This window comes from Chiloscyllium plagiosum, chromosome 1, assembly GCF_004010195.1.
Source record: "Chiloscyllium plagiosum isolate BGI_BamShark_2017 chromosome 1, ASM401019v2, whole genome shotgun sequence".
NCBI lineage: Eukaryota > Metazoa > Chordata > Chondrichthyes > Orectolobiformes > Hemiscylliidae > Chiloscyllium > Chiloscyllium plagiosum.
In genome coordinates, this window is record NC_057710.1 from 146,216,035 (window position 1) to 146,240,595 (window position 24,561).

The 24,561-nt window shown below is 43.1% G+C and overlaps 1 protein-coding gene across 4 annotated transcripts in view; it reads right to left on the reverse strand.

Annotated features, from left to right (window-relative positions):
* naf1 (nuclear assembly factor 1 homolog (S. cerevisiae)) overlaps positions 1-24,561 on the reverse strand; it is a 234,940-nt gene that overhangs the window by 38,982 nt on the left and 171,397 nt on the right. For all 4 annotated transcript variants that reach the window (XM_043698794.1, XM_043698775.1, XM_043698785.1 and 1 more), the window contains exons 5-6: positions 22,030-22,112; positions 19,267-19,427 (exon numbers count right to left, since the gene is read on the reverse strand). In XM_043698794.1, the coding sequence (XP_043554729.1) occupies positions 19,267-19,427; positions 22,030-22,112 (244 nt within the window). The remainder of the gene's footprint in view (positions 1-19,266; positions 19,428-22,029; positions 22,113-24,561) is intronic.

Sequence of the window (24,561 nt, forward strand, 5' to 3'; positions counted from 1 at the left end):
AATCAAGTTTGTGAAACATGATTTCCCACGCACAAAGCCATGTTAACTATCCCTAATCAGTCCTTGCCTTTCCAAATACATGTACATCCTGTCCCTCAGGATTCCCTCCAACAACTTGCCCACTACCGAGGTCAGGCTCACCGGTCTATAGTTCCCTGGCTTGTCTTTACCGCCCTTCTTAAACAGTGGCACCACGTTTGCCAACCTCCAGTCTTCCGGCACCTCATCTGTGACTATCGATGATACAAACATCTCAGCAAGAAGCCCAGCAATCACTTCTCTAGCTTCCCAGAGTTCTTCTGATAGTTTAATGAACTTATGTCAGCAAAAAAAACGATAAGTGAAGACAAATGTAGGGCACTTACATTCTGAAATGAGACAATTCATAATGAAAAACAAGAAAATGGGAGAGCAATTAAATAAACAATTTTCAAGAAGTGCGAGGGAAGAAAGGATCTTCTGTGTGAGATACAGATAGAGAGTGAGACAGAGAGCGAGAGCTTGTGGGCTCGCGTTGGGGGGGGCGGAGATTGTGTATGTGAGAGAGTAAGAGTTTGTGTGAGAGAGTACACATGCGAGGGTGCGCACGCGAGTGTTGTGGAGTAGATGCTTGAGAGAGGATGTGCACGCATGTGCATATGTGTGTGTGAGAGAACAATTGAGAGATAATGCACATGTGTATAAGAAGGGGTCTGTGTGAGTGTGAGAGTCTGATTGTGTGTCAGAGCGTGAGAGCGTATAGTGAAGTGGGGTCACCTGTAGTGTGATATAAACCCAAGATCCCAGTTGAGACCATCCTCATGGGTATTGAACTTGGCTATCAGCCTCTGCTCAGCAACTCTACATTGGTGCGTATCCAGAGGTCCGTCTGGGAGAACGGTGAACCGAAGATCCGAGGCCGAATATCCTTGACAGCTGAAGTGTTCCCTCACTGAGAGGGAGCATCCCTATCTGTGTCCTATGATCCTGCCCCACGAATTACCTGACAAAGCAGGGGCGCTTCGAAAGCCTGGACTTTCAAATAAAGCTGTTGGACTATAGCCTGCTGTTGTGTGATTTTTAACTTTGTCCATATTTTTCAGACATACTGGAGTTTTTTTTGAGGATTTTTTGAAGTAGCTAAAGGAGAACCAGCATATGTGGTCATGTGGATAAAGAATATTTAGCAGATAGGAAACAACAGCAATAAATAGTTCTCAGTCAAGGCAGTGGTGACAAGTGAGTTATTGTGGAAATCAATGTTTGGGCCCCAACTAATTAATAATAATTTGAATGAGGGAGTTGAGTATAATACTTCCAAATTTGTTGACGACACAAAGCTAGGTGGGACTGACCATAATAAACAGCTTGTAGAGAGGGTTTTATAAGGCAATTCAGACAAATTGACTGAGTCAGTAAATATATGGTAGATGCAGTTTAACGTGAATAAATATGAAGCTACCCACTTTGGCATGAAAACAGAATGGCGGGATATTACTGAAATGGTGTTAGAAAGGGAAGGATTGACGAACAAAAGATTATTGATGCTCTTGAACACCACTCATTGAAACCTAGCATACACAGAGTCATAGAAAGTGCTAGAACCCTGCAGCACAGAGACATGCCCTTTCGATAGAGTCATAGAGAGTCCAAGAATCCTACAGCACAGAGACAGGTCCTATGGCCCAAAGTGGTCCACACTTACAAAAATGTCCATCCACACTAACCCCATTTTCGTGCACTTGGCCCATATCCTTCCAAACCTTTCCTATCCAATAATTTGTCTAAATGCCTTTTAAATTTTATTAATGTACCCGCCTCAACCACTTCCACTGGCAGCCCATTCCATACGCATTACACCCACTGCGTAAAAAAGTTGCCCCCCTTTTATTCTTTCCCTCTTAACCTTAAACTAATGACCTTTAGTCCTCGATTCCCCAACTCTGGGAAAAAGACTGAGTGCATTCACCCTATCCATGCCTCTCATGACCGTATACACTTCTATAATATCCCCCCTCAGTTCGAAAGGCAAATGGTATATTTGGTAGACAAACAACAGGCTGGAAGAACACAGCAAGCCAGGCAGCATCAGGAGGTGGAGAAGTCAACATTTCAGGTATTAACCCTTCTTCAGAACTAGATGTGGGTGTGGGGGAGCTACAGATAAAGAGAGTAAGGTGGATGGGGTCAGGAGAGTAGCTGAATGATGAGGTAATGATAGGTGAGCATAGGTAGTGGGTACAACCTGTCTGATTAATGGGAGGGATGAATCTGGTTGGTAGCTGGAAGTAAGGTTTAGTAGGTGGAATGGAAGGGAGAAGGCAGGGCTAGAAACGGAGCCCTGGAAAACGAGCCAGTGGATGGATGGGAAGGTAATTTGAAATTAGGGAACTCAATGTTAAATCCTCCAAGCTGTAGGCTGCCCAGATGGAAGATAAGGTGTTCCTCCAATTTGCAGTCTAATTCACTGAGACATTGGAGGCGGCCAAGGATGAACATGTCAGAGGGGGTGTGATTAGGGAACTGAAACTTACTTTGATTGGAAGAAGATTTGAGTACAGAAGTAAGGAAATCTTAGTGGTAGAGCCTTGGTGTGACTACAACTGGTGCAATGTGTGCAGTTTTAGTCTGCTTACCAAAGGAAAGATATACCAAAGAGGGAATGCAGCACAGGTTCACTGGACTGATTCCTAGGAGGACAGGATGATCATGAAGAGAGATAAGGGTGACTGGGCCTTTGATCACCGTAATTCAGAAGGATAGAGAATCTAATGAAATATCTAAAACAGGGCTGGACAGACTGAGTGCAAGGATGATGCTTCCCCTAACTGGACCATCTAGAACAAGGGATCATTGATTAAGGATAAGCAGTAGGGCATCTTGGTCTGAGTTGAGGAGAAATTTCTTCCATCACAGGGAGGGATAAATCTGTGCAATTCTCTGCCATAGAAGGTTGTGGAAGCAAAGTCACTAAATAAATATAATAAAGATATCAATAGATCTCTAGAATCTAGAGGTGTCAAGGGTATGGGGATGGAGTGGAAGTATGGTGTTGAGATTCAGGATCAGCCATGATCATACTGAATGGTAGTGTGGTCCATGTGGCCTATTTCTGCTGTTAATTTTCTATGTTCCCTGGTGGTTTTACCACCTTTCTGAGCCATCTACTTTAATACATTTATCATCCGACGCTCATTCAGTCTGGCACATTACTGTGTCTTAAGTGGATAGCCTTAGGTTTCAAAGCCACATCTTACACCCAGCCAAAAACTCAAATTACAAAAACATCCTTCTACCTTCATTAATATATCCATGAAAAGGGTACGAACTGAGGAAGGGTCACTTGACCCAAACCATTAACTCTGATTGCTCTGCATAGGTGCTGCCAGACCTGAGTTTTTGTTTCCAATTTTTGACATCCGCAGCTCTTTCGGTTTTTATTATAAATCCAGTGCAAGGCAGTTCTCCATATATTCCACAAACACTTCAGATTTTCAAACAAGTTACTGACAGCTTTATACCCATTGGCTTGGCCACCCCCGCCCACCATCTGTCCAAGTTGTATGTATTGCAATTATCCCTAGGAATCTATCTGCAGGGATGAACCAGTGACGTCAGGAATGCATGGGAACGATGCATCACAGGGAGTTTTGAATTTACTGGAAGTAGCATAAAGTAAGAAAAACAATTCACTAGCTGAACTTTGTGCTCCAACTAAACAAAAGTCACAATGGGGCATTACAACGGTGTTCAATGATGGAGTTTGTCAACTATAAGTTTATAGCTTCTCCATGCATCATGTACAAGTGCTCAGTAACTCCAAACTGCACCGTAAACACATATGGGGAATATGGATTTGACTAATTTACATTCATGAGTATCATATTGTTGACTATAAGGAGTCAAAACACATGAAAGAACACTGGTACCTTTAAATATAAAACTGTCCAGAAGCTGAAAGATTAGAGAAAAAATGTACTTGGAAACTGGTCAACGGATCAACAGAAATATCTTTGAGGAAAACATGAGCTTGTTGTCCAAGATTCAGGAGGTTATAAACAACAAGCAAATAGTCTGATCTAATGGCAAAAGGCAGAAATCTAATATTTCTGACATACACTTATCATGATTGACATTTTAGAAAGAACCCATGAGATAGTGAGCCTTAAATACAGACGGGAGGAGAGTAGCCTCTGAGATTACTATGTAACAAATCCACCTCAGGCAAATGGAAGAAAGTTAGATGCAAAACAACTGATGGCAGGAGATGGCAGAAAGAGCAGCCAAGCAGCCAAATCAAACAGACAATCAAAGAGTTGCAAATAGTCACTGCCCGAGAACCTGCAGCATCATCCGATAGTCAAATTAAGCTAGAAAAAAAACTATACCTGAAAAATGTACATGATTCAGAGATGCCAGTGTTGGACTGGGGTGTACAAAATTAAAAATCACACAACACCAGGTTATAGTCTTAATTGGAAGCACACTAGCTTTCGGAGCGACGCTCCTTCATCAGGTGATTGTCAATCACAATCACCTGATGAAGGAGTGTCGCTCCGAAAGCTAGTGTGCTTCCAATTAAACCTGTTGGACTATAACCTGGTGTTGTGTGATTTTTAACTTTGAAAAATTGACCTTACTTAACTTAAAGTTAACTCCATAATGTTTAATCTCTTGTCTCTCAGCACAGTGTGAGATTTGCGCCCATTCTAGCAACACTGAAAATGGCATACTGCTTGAATAACTGAGAAATTTGTGAACGAAGGAAGTGCTCACATGATACATTGCATAACTTAAAGAAGAAAATAAATTGAAAGAAGCACTCTGCACATCTAACAGCAGATGATGAGTATATTTCTACTTTAGTGAAGCAAATAGCAATTCAAGATCAAAGTATTCATCAATAATGGAGATACAGCAATGTAGTTAAAACATAACATGCAAGCAGTGATGGCTACGGCAAGTAATAATTTCTATCAGAAGCTAATAAATGTCAAACCGAAACATAATTGTGGGTTCAATTTCTGAGAATAACAATATTTAACATATGACAGTGTTATTTGGCTTCAATTTCAATGATGCTTAAAATATATAATACAAAGAGGGCTTTCCAAACCGTGGGTCATGACTGATGAATCTATAAGGCAGCCATAATGAACAACAGAGCATGAAAAGCGCAGCAGGTCAGGCAGCATCCAGGAAGCAGGAGAATCGACGTTTCGGGCATAAGCCCTTCTTCAGGAATGAGGAGGGTGTGCTAAGATAAAAGTAGAAAATGAGGAAGCTGGAGAAATCTGCATTCATCCCTTGTGCTTGGAGGGTTTCTAGGCGGAAGATGAGGCGCACTTCCTCCAGGCATCATGTTGCCATGGTCTGGCGATGGAGGAGGCCAAGGACCTGCATGTCCTTGGTGGAGTGGGAGGGGGAGTTAACGTGTTCAGCCACGGGGCGGTTGGGTTGGTTGGTGCGGGTGTCCCAGAGGTGTTCTGTGAAACGTTCCGTAAGTAGGCGGCCTGTCTCCCCAATGTAGAGGAGGCCATATCGGGTGCAGCGGATGCAGTAAATGATGTGTGTGGAGGTGCAGGTGAATTTGTTACAGATATGGAAGCATCTGCAATCCTCACTTTCTCCTAACAGAGCATGAAAGAATAGATGCACAAGTGCTAATCAGCAGTGCCAGGCTCACTTGTTGAGTAGTCTGTCAATGGGATGGCCAGTATCGAAAGACCAAAAGATCCCAAGAAAGAGGATCAGTAGTAGGTCGTTTGATCTCTTGCATCTGCTCCACCATTCCTTAAGATCATGGTGGATCTAAAGAAGTCATTCTGGTGCAGACCATCTCTATTGACAGGCTGCTAAGCTAGTCATTACCATTGACCTGAAGAACAATCACTTGCCCAGTAGGATGAGCCAGAACCTCCAGGCAGAGAAGTCACTTCTTCTTTCATCACTGTCCTTGCGCCATGGACAGCTCTGGAGACTGCTGACTTCAAGATTCTGAAATGAACCTGATTAATAATGGCCACAATCTCACTTCCTAATACAAGGTGGCTAATGATGGCTCCTTTCCTCCACTTGACACATGCACTCATTATCTAATACAATATGCTTGATGGCAACTCTTGTCCCAGCCCACCTCTGATCTCGAAGGCTTGCTTACCAACCCAAAATATGCGATTAGTGATGATACCATCCCCCCAAGCTCGAGCCTGCATTTTCAATATAATGTGGCTCGTGATGGTTACAATCGCTCCCCCCTCCCACCACCCAAAATGTCGGAGGCCCACTCCCCAATTCAATCTCATCCCACCTTATGGAGTGAGTGGGGTATGGCTCCTGTCCTGGTCCCTTCCCACTTCCCAGGAAAATCTACATTTCGGGCAAAAGCCTGGACGAGGGGGGATAGGACACTGTCGAGGTAGGGAGAGATGAGTTCAGTGGGGCAGGAACATGCTGAGACAATGGGTTGGCCGGGGTGGTCAGGCTTTTGGATCTTGGGAAGGAGGTAGAACCAGGCAGTGCGGGGTTTTCAGACGATGAGGTTGGAAACTGTGGGTGGGAGATCTCCTGAGGTGGGAGATGGCTTGGTGATGGCGGGGGTGGGGTCATGGTCGAGGAGGCGGTAGGAAGAGGTCCTCGAGTTGGCGTCTGGTTTCAGCGGTGCAGAGGTCAGTGCGCCAGACTACCACTGCACCCCCTTCACCCACTGGCTGGATGGTGAGGTCGGGATTGGAGAGCAGTACGTTGTGAGTGAGAGGTTGGAGTGGGGGAGGGGGGGTAGACAGGTTGAGGCGGTTAATGTCCTGGCAGAAGTTGGAAATGAAGAGGTCGAGGGCAGGTAATAGGCCAGCAAGGGGTGCCCAGGTGGATGGAGTGTGTTGGAGGTGGGCCAAGGGGTTCTCGAGAGGTGGGCGGGAGTCCTGATTGTAAAAGTAAGCTAGTCCAGGAACTCCCCACATACATTCAAGACACCACCCACACCCTCCACCTCCTACAAGACTTCCGTTTCCCTGGCCCCCAATGCCTCATCTTCACCATGGATATCCAATCCCTCGACACCTCCACCTGCCATGACCAGGGCCTCCAAACCCTCCGTTTCTTCCTCTCCTGACGTCCCCAACAGTACCCTTTCACCAATACCCTCATTTATTTGGCCAAACTGGTCCTCACCCTTAACAATTTCTCCTTTGAATCTTCCCAGTTCCTCCAAACCGTATGGGCCTCAGCTATGCCAGTCTCTTCGTTGACTACGTAGAACAGTCCATCTTCTGTGGATACACTAGCACCACTCCCCACCTCTTCCTCCGCTACATTAATGACTGCATTGGCGCCCCCTCGTGCTCCCGCGAGGAGGTTGAGCAATTCATCAACTTCACCAACACATTCCACCCTGACCTTAAATTTACCTGGACCATTTCTGACACCTCCCTCCCCTTCCTGGACCTCTCCATCTCCATTAATGACGTCCGACTTGACACCAACATTTTTTACAAACCCACTGACTCCCACACTACCTGAATTACACCTCTTCCCACCCTACCTCCTGCAAAAATGCCATCCCGTATTCCCAATTCCTCTGCCTCCACCGTATCTGCTACCAGGAGGACCAGTTCCAACACTGAACACACCAGATGGCCTCCTTCTTTAGAGACCGCAATTTCCCTTCTCACATGGTTAAAGATGCCCTCCAATGCATCTCATCCACATCACACATCTCCGCCCTTAGACCCCACCCCTCCAATCCTAACAAGGACAGAACTCCACTGGTGCTCACCTTCCACCCGACCAATCTTCGCATAAACCAAATCATCCACCGACATTTTCGCCACCTCCAAATGGACCCCACCACCAGGGATATATTTCCCTCCCCACCCCTTTCCGCAAAGACCGTTCCTTCCGTGACTACCTGGTCAGGTCCACTCTCCCCAACAACGCACCTTCCCGTCCTGGCACCTTCCCCTGCCACCGCAGGAATTGCAAAACCTGCGCCCACACCTCCATCCAAGGCCCTAAAGGAGCCTTCCACATCCAAAGTTTTACCTGCACATCCACCAATATCATTTATTGTATCCGATGCTCCCCATGCGGTCTCCTATTCATTGGGGAGACTGGACGCCTCCTAGCAGAGCACTTTAGGGAACATCTCTGGGACACCCGCACCAATCAACCACACCGCCCTGTGGTCCAACATTTCAACTCCCCCTCCCACTCTGCTGAGGACATGGAGGTCCTGGACCACCTCCATCGCCGCTCCCTCACCACCCGACGCCTGGAGGAAGAACGCCTCATCTTCCGCCTCAGAACATTTCAACTCCAGGGCATCAATGTGGACTTCAACAGTTTCCTCATTTCCCCTTCCCCCACCTCCAGCCTTCCAGCTCAGCATCGTCCCCATGACTTGTCCTACCTGCCTATCTTCCTTTCCTCTATCCACTCCACCCTCCTCTCTGACCTATCACCTTCAACCTCTCCCCCATCCACCCATTGTACTTTTTGCTACCTTCCTCCACCCTTGTCCCTGACCTATCACCTTCATCCCCACCCCCATTCACCTATTGTACTCTGTGCTACTTTCTCCCCACTCCGACCCTCCTCTCATTTATCTCTCCACCCTGCAGGCACTCTGCCTCTATTCCTGATGAAGGGCTTTTGCCCAAAACGTCAATTTTCCTGCTCCTCGGATGCTGCCTGAACTGCTGTGCTTTTCCAGCACCACTCTAATCCAGAATCTGGTTTCCAGCATCTGCAGTCATTGTTTTTACTTCCCACTTCCCAACCTCATTTTTTATTCAAGTTTTTCTTTCTATTCTACACATTTTGACTAAATTGGTGTGTTATTCTCTTTTTCTAAGGAAGATACAGTTAATCAGTAATTTTCTTCTGACACACAGATTGGCACAACTTAACCAGCATCAATGTACATTTCTAAAAAAGGATCCTGTATCAAACTTCCCTGTTTGACTCTGCATTTAAATACTCCCAAATTTGGTAGCTGTTAGAGGCAAGGACAGGGATGAAGAGTAGGTTTGAAAGTTAATCCCTGATGATGCCTACAACATGCAACTCGAAAGAAAAAGGAGGAAAGGATCAACTTGCTTGCGATTAAATCCTGAACACCCTACACTCCAGTGGGAAAAAGTCCCAGCCTTTCTTTATAACTCAAACCTTCCGTATCCAGCAACATCCTGGTAAATCTGCCCTGAACCCTCTCCAGCTTGATAATATCCTTCCTGTTACTGGGCAACCAGAACTGGACACAGTGTTCCAGATGAGGCCTCACCAATGTCCTGTATAACCTCAATACGACTTCCCAACTCCTCAAAGGACTGAGCAATGAAGGCAAGCATACCAAATGCCTATATGTGACATCAACTTCAAAGTAGTATGTACCTGTCGCGAGTTTGTCATCAGAAACCACTGAAAGAGGCAATTCAGCCCACTGTGTCTGCATGAGTTCAATAAACTAGCCATCTGTTTGGAAGGTGATTGAATTACACAGATTCTGTATAAGGCATACTCATCATGAGTCACAGAAAACTAGCATGCAGGTAGAGCAAAAAATAAAGAAGGCAAATGGAACGTTGGCTTTTAAAGCTGAAGGAATAGAATGCAAAGGTAAGGAAGCATTGTTGCAACTATACAAGGTATTGGTGAAACTGCACCTGGAGTATTGTGCACAGTTTTGGTCCCCTTATTTGAGGGGAAAGATATATTGGCATTGGACCAAGTTCAGAGGAGGTTCACTAGATTGATCCCAGAGATAACGGATTTGTCGTATGAAGAGAGGTTGAACAGGTTAGGCCTACAGTTTCTCAAATTTACAAGAATGAGGAGAGATCAAATTGGAGGTATTCAAGATGATTAAAGGTGTGGATAAAATAGATGTGAAGTGGATGCTTCCTCTTGTGGAACATTCCAGGATGAGAGACCAGAGGGTTAGGATAATGGGTTGCAAACTTTAAAAAAAAGAGTTGAGAAGAAATGGTTGTGAATCTGTGGATTGCTACCTCAAAGTGCTGTGCACAGCCCCATAAATTTGGGCAATCAATCATGGCACTGGGGAAACAAACTGTAAAGAGAAAATAGGAAGCCTAAATAAAATCTACCTAAACATTTGTCTTGTACAGACTTTTAATTTTTGTAGCTCCGGTTAAGCAAACGATTCTAATTTTCTTCCACTAACAGAAATACGATAAATGCATTTAACAACATCTTTATTCAACTGAGACCCAACTTTGAAGATCATGAGAGAACTACAATAACAGGCGGAGAGAGGATGTGCCCAGAGAGTAAGAAAGAAGCAAATCAAAAGGTTGGAAGATGACTGACAGCTCAATTCAGTGTAAACTCAAAAATTACACGGACGCCTTCAGTTCCAAATATCCTTGATGCTATTAGCTTGGCTGACAGATTATAATCAAACACTCATCACCTCTCGTGCAAAACAATTATTTCTAATATAGGAGACAAATTTTCAACTAAATTATACTGATGCCCTTTAGTTCAAAGGCAATAGTAATGTCAATTTATGTAGCCCCATGAACATTTTGGGATCAAATATGACACTGAGGTAGCAAACAGCTTGGCTGAACCAAAGACAGCTGCAAGGAGAGGGACGAGAAACAATAGTTGAATACATGAACGACAGAACTTTGGGAAGCACTGATGATCAGAGGGACCTTAGAGTGCATGCGAACCAGTCCCTTAGAGTATCGGGGAGGTTGATAAAGTGATTAAGACATATAGTATACATTAGTTGAGACACAGGGCTCAAAAGCAGGAAGGTTATGCTGGAATTGTACAAAGCAATGGTTAGGTCACAGCTAGAATCTTACATGCAGTTCTGAAAATCACATTACAGGAGGGATGTGACAGCACTGGAGAAGGCACAGAGGATATTTACCAGGACAGTGCCTGGCTGGACAGCTTCAATTATTACTGCCTGAAAGGAGTACTCAAATTTTTTTTAAAAACTCCGGTATTCTTTCCTTGTGTGACATACAAAAGACAAAATCTATTCAGGCTTTACTTAAACAAACGCTTCCTTATCTGTATTTTTCGGTGGTAATACTCAGTATAAAATATAAATTCGTTGAACAGTTACTTCTTACTTCATCTAACTTAACTTCAACTTTACCTCACTTCATTTAACTTGGCTTTATTTTACTTAAATCACATTTAACCCTAACTCTAATGCTACAAGTTTGGCTTGAAACAAATACGAGTAGAAAATAAGGACTGCAGATGCTGGAGAACAGGGTCAAAAAGTGTGGTGCTGGAAAAACACAGCTGGTCAGGTAGCATCCGTGGACCAGGAGAGTCAATGTTTTGAGCATGAGCCCTGCATCAAAAATGAAACAAATACTACTCTGATTTGAATGAAGTGACTAATGTTTGCTCTCAGTGTTGATCTTGCCTTATGGTTCATCGTCTTCTCTGAAGACAACTCCAGGGTATATACTTCTCTAATTCTAGTTTTGAACGCTCTTCCTGCAAAATCCTTTGTTCTGCTAACGTTTATCACAAATGGTGCTCATTTCCAAGAACTTCCTTGGCACTCAGCCAATAAATTGACTAAATCTTGACTACAATATTCAATCTCAGCCAACGGAGTTTTACTGGTAAACAACTCCCAAATGTTAAATAGCCCTATTCTATATTCCATACAAGGTAAAGTTGTGTCCACCTGTCTAGCCAACTACCAGGTTACTTGCCTTATTTAGTCAACACAGAAAACTGCAGGTCACAGCTTACAGAACAGGTTACAATATGTCCTGGCTGTAGCTTTAACAGAGTTCAGATTTTAAACTTGTTTCACCAAAATTCCCAGCATGTTTGATTGTAGCTCTTAACCAGGAGAAAAAGTGAGGACTGCAGATGCCGGAGATCAGAGTAGAGAGTGAGGTGCTGGAAAAGCACAGCAGTTCAGGCAGCATCCGAGGAGCAGTTCCCTAGCTTCCAACAGAGTTGTAGGGTACACCTTTAGGATGAGAGGGGGAAGATATAAAAGAGACCTAAGCGGCAACTTTTTCACGCAGAGGGTGGTACGTGTTTGGAATGAGCTGCCAGAGGAAGTGTGGAGGCTGGTACAATTGTAACAGTTAAAAGGCATCTGGATGGGTATATGAATAGGAAGTGATTAGAGGGAGATGGGCTGGGTGTTGGTTGGTGCGACTAGATTGGCATGGACGAGTTGGACCAAAAGGGTCTGTATCCGTGCTGTACATCTCTATGACCCTCTGACTCTATGACCTGATCAGGTCCTGGGATTTATCCACTTTTATGCATTTCAAGACATCCAGCACTTCCTCCTCTTAATATGACCTTACTGTATCTGGAAAATCCCTTTGAATTCTCCTTAATTCTATTTGCCAAAGCTACCTCATGTTCCCTTTTTGCCCTCCTGATTTCCCTGTTAAGTATACTCCTACTGTCTTTATACTCTAAGGATTCTCTCGATCTATCCTGTCTGTATCTGTTAGGATATACCTATCCTGCCTATACCTACCAGCCTTTCCTTTCACCCTAACAGGAATATACTTTCTCTAGACTCTAGTTATCTCATTTCTGAAGGCCCCCAGTGGAGTGCCACAAGAATCGGTAATGGCTCCACTACTTTTCATCATTTATATAAATGATTTGGATGTGAGCATGAGAGGTACAGTTAGTAAGTTTGCAGATGACACCAAAATTGGAGGTGCAGTGGACAGCGAAGAAGGTTAACTCAGATTACAATGGGATCTTGATCAGATGGGCCAAAGGGCTGAGAAGTGGCAGATGGAGTTTTATTTAGATAAATGTGAGGTGCTGCATTTTGGAAAAGCAAATCTGAGCAGGACTTATACACTTAATGGTAAGGTCCTAGGGAGTGTTGCTGAACAAAGACAACCTTGGAGTGCAGGTTCACAGCTCCTTGAAAGTGGAGTTGCAGGTAAATAGGATAGTGAAGGCGACGTTTGGTATGCTTTCCTTTATTGGTCAGAGTATTGAGTACAGGAGTTGGGAGGTCATGTTGTGGCTGAACATTGGTTAGGCCACTGTTGGAATATTGCAAGCAATTCTGGTCTCCTTCCTATCGGAAAGATATTGTGAAACTTGAAAGGTTTCAGAAAAGATTTACAAGGATGTTGCCAGGGTTGGAGGATTTGAGCTATAGGGAAAGGCTGAACAGGCCGGGGCTGTTTTCCCTGGAGCGTTAGAGGCTGAGGGGTGACCTTATAGCGATTTACAAAATCATGATAGGCATGGATAGGGTAAATAGACAAAGTCTTTTCCCTGGGGTGGAAGACTGCAGAACGAAAGGGCATAGGTTTAGGGTAAGAGGGGAAAGATGTAAAAGAGATGTAAGGGGAAACTTGTCCACTCAGATGGTGGTATGTGTATGGAATGAGGTGCCAGAGGAAGTGGTGGAGGCTGGTACAAATGCAACATTTAAAAGGCATCTGGATGAGTATATGAATAGGGAGGGTTTGGAGGAGTATGGGCCAGGTGCTGACAGGTGAGATTAGATTGAGTTGGGATATTTGGTCGGCATGGATGAGTTGGATTGGAGGGTCTGTTTCCGTGCTGTACATCTCTTTGTCTCTTCCTCGCTATCAACAATACCTCCTAATTTTGTATTACCTGCAAACCTACTAATCATACCTTGTACATTCATGTCCAGATCATTTATGTAAATAACAAATAACAAAAGGTCCCAGCACTGACCCCTGTGACACACCACTAGTCGCAAGCCTCAGGTCCAAGAAACAACCTTCAACCATCACCCTCTGCTTCCAACCATCAAGCTAACTTTGAATCCAATTAGCTATCTCTCCCTGGATCCCATGCAATTAACTTTCATGACTAGTTAGCCATGTGGGACCTCAAAGGCCTTACTGAAGTCCATATAGACAACCTTTGCTGCCCTGCCCTCATCTAAACCTCTTGGTTATCTCTTTGAAAAACTCTGGCAACAATTGTCAGACATGACTTCCTGCGCACAATTCCATGCTGACTATCCCTAATCAGATCAAATTTTGGTTGTTCTGTCCCTCAGTATCCTCTCCAACAACTTACCTACCACTGAAGTCAGGCTTACTGACATGTAGTTCCCTGGCTTGTCTTTGCTACCTTTCTTAAACAACATCCCAATTCCTCTACTCAATGCCTAGATTGATGAAGGCCAGCATGTTAAATGCCTTCATCATCATTTCAAATAACATTCGCCACCCTCCAGTTTTCCAAAACTTCACCAGTGGCTAGGGATGTAGCAAAAATCTCTGCAAGGGCCTCTGCAATTTCTTCCCTAGCCTCCTACAATGCTAGAGGACTTGATCAGGCCCCGGGGATTTTTCCCACCTTAATGTGCTTTAAGGCTGCAAACACCTTGTCTCTGGTAATATGTATGCAGTTCAAAATATGCCCATTTGCTTCCTTTATTTCCATAGCATCCATGATTGTTTCCTCAGTAAACACAGAGGAGTAATATTCATTAAAAATCTCCATCTCCTGTGGCTCCACACATAGATTGCCAAGCTGACCTTTAAGGGAACCTATTCTCTCCCTCGCCACCCTTTTACTCTTATTAATAGCTATAGAACCTCTTGGGATTATCTTTAACCTTATCTGGCAGATCCATCTCATACTTTCTTTTTGCTCTTCTGATTTCCCTCTACAGTGTGCTCTTACACTTTTTATGGTCACTTGAGCCCGATAGCTGAAACCCAATGAGTACCGCCTTCTTTTTCCCGACTAGAGCCTCAATATCCTAAGTCAGCCAGGGATCCCTAAGCCTGATAGCTTTGCCCTTTACCTTAATAGGGATATACTTTTAACAGGCTCCCATTGCAAGTCATTCCTTTTCTTTCCAACATTCACCTTATCAACGTCTGCTAGATTCTGCCTAATGGTCCCAAAATTGGTCTTGCTCCAGTTTAGCACCTTAACATGTGGACCTGTCCTAACTTTATTCATAACTATGTTAAAACTAAGAGTTATGGTCACTGGACCCAAAGTGCTCTGCAACTGATACTTCAGTCACTTGCCTGACCTCATTTCCTCAGAGGAGGTCCAGTGTTGCACCGTCCCGAGTAGGGCCCTCTATTGTTTTAGGAAACTTTTCCTGAACACATTCGACAAACCCCATCCTTTCCATATCTTTTATACTCTGGGTAGCCAAGCCAATACAGGGGAATTTAAAATCTCCAAACAACACACACTGTTATTCCTAAGATATCTGCAATCTCTCTATACGTCTGCTTCTCTAGTACCCGCTGGCTACTTGGGGGTCTATAATACAGTCTCAACAAAGTGACCATCCCCTTCTGTTTCACCATATGACTTCATTTGATAACCACATAAGAATACCCTCTCTAATGTCTTTCCTTATCAAAAGAGCAACTTCCCCTCTCACTTCTTGTATTTCTGTCACACCTATAGCTTCTGTATCTTGGAACATTGAGCTGCCAGTCCTGCGCTTCTCTCAGCCATGGTTCTGTTATATAATATCCCAGTCCCCAGAGCTAATCAATATGCTGAGCTCATCTGCCTTACTAGTCTGGCCATGTGCACTGAAATAACTTTAAAGCAGAAGTCTTTTCCTCCCATTTGCTTCCAACTACTCTGAATAGTAAACTTGGTCTTGATGGCCAATGTATTTTCCCCTAACTTCTCGGTGGCCCCTCTTGTATTCAGAGTCCCACTGTCCTGTCAAACACTGGGTAACACTATCAAATCTCCCTGCAAGGATACTGGTTGCCCCACCATGCCCTCCTCCCTCCTCCTCCCCACCCCCCCCCCGGTTCAAGTGCAACCTGTCCTTCTTGTATAGGTCACCTCTGTTCCAGATGAGACCGCAATGATGCAAGGACTCAAAACCCTGCCCACTTAAACAGTTTCTCATCCACGCATTCATCTGGCCTATCTTTCTATTTCTATCCTCACTGGCGCATGGCACTCGGAGTAATCTGGACATCACTAGCCTTGATGTCCTGCTTTTTAACTTCTTACCTAATTCCCTATATTCATTTTGCAGGATCCTATCCCTTTGTTTACCTATGTCTTTTTGCCAATAAGCTATATCTGAAATGTGGTGGAAACAAAGTGCTGAAGATTACAGCTGATCAGGTAGCATCTATGGAGGGAAAGCAAACTACTACTTTCTCTCCATGGATGCTGCCTGACCCACTGTGATGTCAGCATTTGTTGTTTTCAGTACAAATTCCAGCATCTGCAGTAACTTGCTCCTACATTTGAAATGTAGTCTTTGTTGTAATGCAGGAAATGTGGCAGCCAATATGTACACAGCAATGTGAAAATGACCAGATATTCTTCAATTAACATGACAAAAGTAGAATAAGTATTAGTTAAGATACTGGAAAGAACTCTCCAGCTCAGCTTCAAAATATTGCCAAGGGATTGTTACATCCACATGGAGTCATACTGGGTTTCTGTTTAATGTTTCACCTGAAAGATGGCACCTCCAATGCTGGACTGGTCTCTGAGAAATGCAAAGCAACGTTAACCTTGATTTCTGTGACTAATCCCCGGACTGACACCTGAATCTTTTGCCTCAAAGGTGAGAGTAATACCAGCTAAGCGATGGCTGGCCTATCAATGCTGGAAAGGAGATGAAGAAATATTACAGCAGATCTATGAAATGCAGAACAACAATCATGGGAGATCTTCAATGCTGCCAAATAAGCTCGTAAGAAAGGAGGGGGGATTTAAGTTTCTTTCGGAAGTGTGAACATTCACCAGCAATGTTAGCTAGGCCAGAATTTGTCACTCATTGCTTAGCGTCCCTGAGAAAATAATGGTGAGCTACCCTCATGGACAGCTGCAGTGCTTTTGATGTAGGAATACCTTCAGTGCTATTAGGGGAGGAAGTACCAGGATATTGACCTAACTGCAGTCAAGAATGTACAAACTCCAAGAAATAAGAAATCAATCAGAACAGACAAGATAAAGAAAACACTTAGTAATTGTGATCAAGCTGTATTAAAGGTTAATATAAAAATTAAAGAGCACATGATTAAGACAGAGACTGAGGCAGTAAATTAGAAGATAAAAAGCTGATTTAAAAGTGGATGATAAATGGATCAAGGGAAAGCGAACTACAAAATGTATTGAAATATGGAATCATTTAACTGTAATCAAATGAGTCCAAGATAAAAATAACTTGAAATATCAGAGTACAGCAGTCTAGATTACAATATAGATTACCTGTATAGTAACGCATCATGTTAAAGATACAACGTAAATTTAAGTTGTTACTGAGTTCCAAAAAAGGCATTTAACAAAGAGAGTAGATATGTCATAAATGAAACAAATTCAGAGGCTAAAAATTCCTCAGCTCATTAGATTGCATGAGCACACATTAGAAGTCGCCAGGGTAAAGAAAACAAACACACTTAGTTTTTTTTTACAAAATTTCATCAGAAGTAGTGCTAGTGTTACGATCCTCATGAAGGAAGTATAAACCAAAAATAAGGAAATTGACTGAATTACTGCCAAATGAAGAAACTACCAACAAAATTCCACTCTTTGGATTAAGAGTTAGAACCAGTGAATTAAATGCTAAATGAAAACAGAAAATGTTGGAAAAACCTAGCTTATTTGGCCCTTCGTGAAGAAAGAAATAGGACCAACAGAGTCCAATATGACCACCCTCAGATCGAGAAGTTCCAGGACAAGATTAGAAGGCTGATAATGAGGCATGGAGAATCCATGGCTATGTAAATAAAGGCAAAGAATCCAATAGCAAGATGCCTGATACTAAGTTAAAAATTACTGGTTGGTCCTCAACTGACCAATTATGCTTGACAGAAAACAAGAAGAGATTTGTCTAAATATCAAAGAGTAAGCAGAGAAAGTTAAATGGCAATTTGTTAGTAGTGTAAAATCTTGAAGAGTATTGAGGGAATGAATCGGAAAATAGTTTCTAGTGGCAGGAGGATTGATACCAAATTAAGATAACAAAAGAATTACACGCAACACTAGAAAGAAGGCACTCACACTATAACTCACTATGGTCTGAGGAAGGGTTGGTGAATAGTGGTAGGGGTCCAGGAAGACATTGCACAATTTCCTTCCAAACTAGTCATGCTGTTCATTCCTCAATAACAATGGACTTCTTACTGTTCATTGCAATTAGGATTAGAAGATCTAGATCATTGCTTTAAAAACAGCATACTTTTGTCTTTTCCTCCCCAGAATAGAAACAAAAAATTAATTTAAAAAAATGGAACACCTTCTCAGTCCTACATAATTAATGCTGTTTAAAGTCATTAACAATAGATGAAAAATGAAAAAGAAATAAATAAACATGAATGCATGCTAAGTTGACAGGTGCAAGCTACAGCACTCAGTTAAGCTAACTGAGCAACATTTGCCATTGAATCATTGGTTAAGGCGGTCAGAAATCACCCCTGTTCTACTAAAATTAATCTAGGCAATCTAAGTTGATAAAATCATTAAAGGAACAGAACTTACACCCATATGCTAAGCTGCTTCACCTACTGCGTCTACTTAGAGGCAAACTCTACTTAAGATTAGATTAGATTACATTACAGCGTGGAAACAGGCCCTTTGGCCCAACAAGTCCACACTGACCCGCTGAAGCACAACCCACCCATGCCCTTACATTTACCCCTTACCTAACACTACAGGCAACTTAGCATGGCCAATTCACCTGGCCTGCACATCTTTGGACTGTGGGAGGAAACCGGAGCACCCGGAGGAAACCCACGCAGACACAGGGAGAACGGGCAAACTCCACACAGTCAGTTGCCTGAGGTGGGAATTGAACCCAGGTCTCAGGCACTGTGAGGCAGCAGTGCTAACCACTGTGCCACCGTGCCGCCCACAAATTTTAACGACAGAAACCATTGGAACTACTGGCCACAACTCGACAAATTCAACCATTCACTCCAGACAAACAATACTAACTTATTGTTGAGGGTCTTTTATCTTTACCTATATTTAATCATTTTAAGTTCTTTAATTAGTAACTTTAGCAGTTCACAGCAGTATTTTGCAATAAATTAAGTTCTTGGTTAAGAATAAAGCTTTGGTGCTGGTTATTTTTAAATTGACTCACTCAAATTACAAGGGGCTATACACAATTTCTTAGTTCAGGTCACTGAGCAAATCTTTTTACATGGTTGTAATGTTTGGAAAATAACCCTGTTTTCGCAAGGAAGCGTAGTCAAACACTATTGGATCAATGACAATTCTTCACTGAAAAATTATTCTTCGCTGAAGAATTGTGAGGTTGAAGTCTAAGATGCGTGAAAAATAACTTACTGCTTGAGTTGCTCTGCAAAGATGTACTGAGTGAAATCCTTCACTGCAGGGGCAAAATAAAGCATCTCTTGTAGCTTTATTTCCTTAACAGTGACGTCTTCAGTAGAATTGAAACGTAGAACGTAAAATGGCTGAGAAACTGGACCAAACACCTCAAATACCTAAGACGCAAGCAGGGAATCGAAACAAACTTTAGACACTTATCAGAAAATGCATAATACAAAAATAATGAAGTCAAGTTGCATGGAAATTGCTTTACTAAAATCATTTCAAAAGGGAATTTTTCAAAGAAATAGAAATATTAGATAAAATAATTGCAAGTCAAGAAATTTTCACCAAGTGAATTAACACACTCTATCATGTCAATTAACTAAAACAATCCTAACCTCCTTTTTGGAAATATATTTATTCGTATTGAATATATTTGTGACCAAATTCTCCATTCTAAAAGTTAATACAGCATGTAGTTTGAATGATTCCTTGTTATGATGATGGATCAGAACCTCAAAGTATTTATTGATGCATTTCACTCTGCATTACAAAATGTATTTCCTAAAAATGGACTGCTGCAGAGAGGAAAAAAAACTTTGGATACAAATTCAGAGATTGTCTGGCAAAGTCCTGTATAAAACCCATGGAATGTCACACCTGCCTCAGTAGTCATGGTTCCTGGTGACACCCCACTATCAACACTCATGGATTCCAACATCCCCAGTCGTGCTTCTCGGCATCTCCCTCTGTCAGCAAATTTAGATAACCCAAAAAAAGAGTTTCATAAGCAAGATAATGTGTGTTTAATGTGTGTTTCTGTTAGTGTGAATGGCAAGGCTGACAGCAGTAGGGAACACTGGATGACGAGAGATACTAAGGCTCTGGCAAAGAAGTCGGCAGCGGCATATTCAATTTATAGGCAGCTGGGATCAAGCAAATCCCTTGAGGAGTTTAGAGTATGTAGGAAATCGGGAGGCCAAAAAGAGGACATGAGATATCTTTGGATTCTCCTTTACCCCAAGTGCCAAAGAGATCCAAAAAGAGTAACTAGGGGGAAAAAAAATAGGGTCTTAAAGATCAAACAGGCCATCTATGTGCGGACAGACAGGAAGAGGTCCTAAATAATATTTCACAACAGTATTTACAATGGAGAAAGACAGAGAAGTGAGGGAACTCGGGGAAATAAATAGTAATGTCTTGAAAAGAGACCACGTTACAGAAGAGGTGGTGCTGGGGTTCTTAAAATGAATAAAGGTAGATAAATTCCCAGGACATGATCAAGTGTATCCCAAGACATTATGGGAAGCTAGGGAAGAAATTGTGGAGTCCCCAGCAGAGATATTTATACCATCAACAGCCATGGACAAGGTCCCAGAAGACTGCAGGGTGGTTAATGTTGTGCCATTATTTTAAAAGGCTGCAAGGAAAAGTCAGGGAACTAAAGACCAGTGAGCCTAATGCCAGTGGTGGGCACATTGTTGCAGGGGATTCTAAGAGACAGGATTTACATGCATTTGGAAAGGTAAGGAATGATTAGCGATAATCAGCATGGCTTTGTGTTAGGAAAATCATGCCGTATAAATTTGATTTTTTTTTTTGAAGAGGTGACCAAGAAGATAGATGAAGGCAGAGCTTTGGCTACATAGACTTTCGCAAGGCCTTCAACAAGGTTCCACGTTATAGACTGGTTCATAAGGTTAAATCACATGGAATTCATGGAAACCTAGCAAACTGGGTACAAAATTGGTTTGAAGGTAGGAGACAAGGTTGTGGTAGAAGATTGGTTTTTGGGCTGGAGGCCTGTGACATCAGGATCGGTGCAGGTCCACTGTTGCTTGTCACTTCATTAAATGATTTGGATATGAATATAGGAGACCTAGTTAGTAAATTTGCAGATGATACCAAAATTGATGGAGGTGGTTATCCAAGAGTACAATGGAATCTTGATCAGCTGGTCCAGTCGGCCAAGCAAAGGCAGACAGACTTTATTCCAGATAAATGTGTTTTATTAAGACAAGCCAGGACAGGACTTAACACAATTAATGTTATGGCCCTAGGGAGTGCTGTCAAACCGAGAGATCTAGTGGTGCAGGTACACAGCACCTTGAAAATGGCTTCACAGATCAAGGAGGTGGTGAAGGCGGCATTTGGCCTTCACTGGTCAGAGCAATTAGTACACGAGTTGGGATGTCACATTATAACTGGACAAAGACATTGGTAAAGCCACATTTGGAGTACTGCACACTATTCTGGTCACCCTCATATAGGAAGGATGTAATTAAACTGGAAAGGGTGCAAAAAAGGTTCTCAAGGCTGTTACTGAGACTGGAAGTTCTGAGTTAAAAGGAGAGGCTGGGACTTTTTTCCTCCTAGATCATGGGAAACTGAGACCTTACTGACGTTTATAAAATCACGAGGGGCATAGACAAGTTCTTTTCCCCGGAGTACAGGATTCCAAAACTAGAGGGCATAGCTTAAAAGTGACAGGGACGAGATTTAAAAGGGACGGAAGGGGCAACATTTTCACACAGGATAGTGTGTATATGCCAGAAAGTGAAGGAGGCAGGCGCAATCACAACATTTAAAAGACATTTGCACAGGTACGAAGGTAGGTAAGGTTTAAAGGGATACGGGCCAAATGCAGACAAATTAGACTAGTTGAGTTTAGGAATGTTGGTCGACTGGGTCGAAGGGTATGTCTCCATGCTGTATGATACTATGATTCCATACAATTTAAGACTTATCAGTTATTAAGAATTCTTATGAAATTACCTTCCCAACTGAAGCGTTGTCCTTTCTGAATAGAACAGTTTCCTCATTCACTGGCGGCATGTCCTTCAGCGATTTTACAATAACTAGAGACAAAAAGAGAAAGAAAGTCAGAAGTGACATTGAAATGTTCACATATAGAAGACAAAAAACAGAAAATAACTCCACAAGGAATCTTTGATAAATTGGCAGGTGAACCACTGTTTGATCATTTAAATTGCCCATATCCTCAGTCAGGCAAGGAATGATTGTTTATGTAACAATTCGTTAGTGTGAATTGAACCATTGAGTATCAAACGATTGTCTCCATGGCTATCACTAACTTCATCTAGTCTGGGGATCTCCCTCCAAGAGCCTCCCATCTCATGGGCCCCCCAACTCATATCCAAAGTCCAAAATCCACCAACAAGACTGCTCAGGCAGACTATTTCAGTATGCTCCTATCCCACAGAACTTACGTTTTGCTATCTTGAATCACTTTTCTCTCTCATTGTCCAGTCCTTCCCCATGTATATCTAGTATTCACCTGACACTTTATGTTGGTTACAAAATTTCCAGTTTGCCAGCACCATCTGTCTCCTCTTCACCGCAGACATGCAATTCTTTGACAAGTCCATCTCCATCTGGATGGTAAGAGGGCCCTCCACATCTCCTTGAGAGAAGACCTGAACCATGCCCATCCACCAGCATACTCCTCCACCTGCCTCAGCTCAGCTTTGCTTTCAGCTCCTCTCAAAGTGAAGTTCACTTTCTTCAGATCAAAGGTGTGGCCATGGATAGCCACATGGGCTACATCCATCTCTTTGTGGGTTATGTGGGACATTCTTTGTTCTACGTGGGTGCTTCCTCATATTTCTTCCTCTCGTACATCTATGGCACATTGCAGCTGCTTCAGTTTCCTTGCCAGAATCAAAAGAATTTATCAATTTTGCTTCCAATTCTCACCCTACTTTCATCTGCACCTGATGCATCTCCGACTCCTCTCTTCCTCAACATCTCCTTTCCCATTTCTGTAGATAAGCTAGCCACCAATATCCATTACAAACCCGTTGACTCCAAGTCACTTTATATATTCTCACAGCCTGTCGCCTGTAAGGACTCCAGTCCAACCTCCCAGTTTCTCCATCTTATCTGTTCTGATGATGTTACCTACTGTAGGGATGGCCTCAGAAACATCCACCCTTTTCTTCGAATGAGGATTCCCCACAAAAGTGGGTGACAGGGCCTCAGTCAGGTCCAATCTATTTCCCATACTCTGCCCTCACCCCTTCCCTACAATCGCAGGGGTCCCCAGGGTCCTCAATTTCCACCTTACCATCCTCTGTATCAAAAGCATCATACACAATTATTTTCAGCACCTCAAGTGGAATGCCACTACCAGACACATAGTCCCCTCCACTGGAACCACTCCCTCCAGGACCCCCAGTCCACTTTTCCTCCATTCCCAACAGCAACACACACTCCATGGCACGTCCCCAGGCAATCACAGAAGGTTCAACGCTTGCCCATTTACCTCTTCCCTCATTACCCAATAACCCAGACAGACCTTCCAGGTGAAGCAGTGATTTACCTACACTTCACTCAATCTAGTCTACTCCATTCCTTTCTCACAATCTGGTCTTCGAGACATTGGAAAGATGAAGCACTGATTGGGTGATCCCTTAGCTGAACAGCTACCCTTGGTCCGTAAAGAGGACTCTAAGCTCCCAGTTGCCTTGCCACTTCAAAACATACCACTTTTCTCCAATGTCAACACTTCTGTCTCAGGTCTGCTGCAGAGGTCCAGCAAGGCTCAATGGACACTGAAAGAACACCACCTCATATTCCACTGAAGCACCTGATAGCTTTCAGTACTGAAAACTGAGTTTAACAATTTCAAAACACGATCACTCTCCTCAATGTCAGTTTCCCTCCTCCCATTCCCCGAGACCTGCACTGTATGGGTTGCTCCCTGCATAGGCAACTCCTTTTCACCTGTTCACAGTTCCTGTAGCACTTCACCCAGCATTCATCTCTCTTGGGCTATTACCCGCTATTACTTTGTTTGCCTATCCCCTTTTCTCTCTCTGAACACTATCTCCATGTATTATATTCATTATACTCCCCAATCCCCCAAAAACCCAGTCATCAGCATAAACGTCACTCTGTCCCAGCTACTAGGGTCAGTCTGATGATTGGTCACTGAACTCTGAACATTAAATTTGATGTTCTCTCAACAGATGCTGCCAAATCTGTTGCGTTTCTCCACGACTGTTTTAATTCACTAGCTCCAATGCTGAACCTTTGGTAAGCATCATCAGTGAGATAATACTGAATCTCATAGAACCTCCCATCGTACATTCTTGATAACATACAAAGATGAAAAAGTGTTGCTGAAAAAGCGCAGCAGGTCAGGCAGCATCCAAGGAACAGGAGAATCGACGTTTCAGGCATGAGCCCTTCTTCAGGAATGAGGAAAGTGTGTCCAGCAGGCTAAGATAAAAGGTAGGGAGGAGGGACTTGGGGGAGGGGCGTTGGAAATGCGATAGGTGGAAG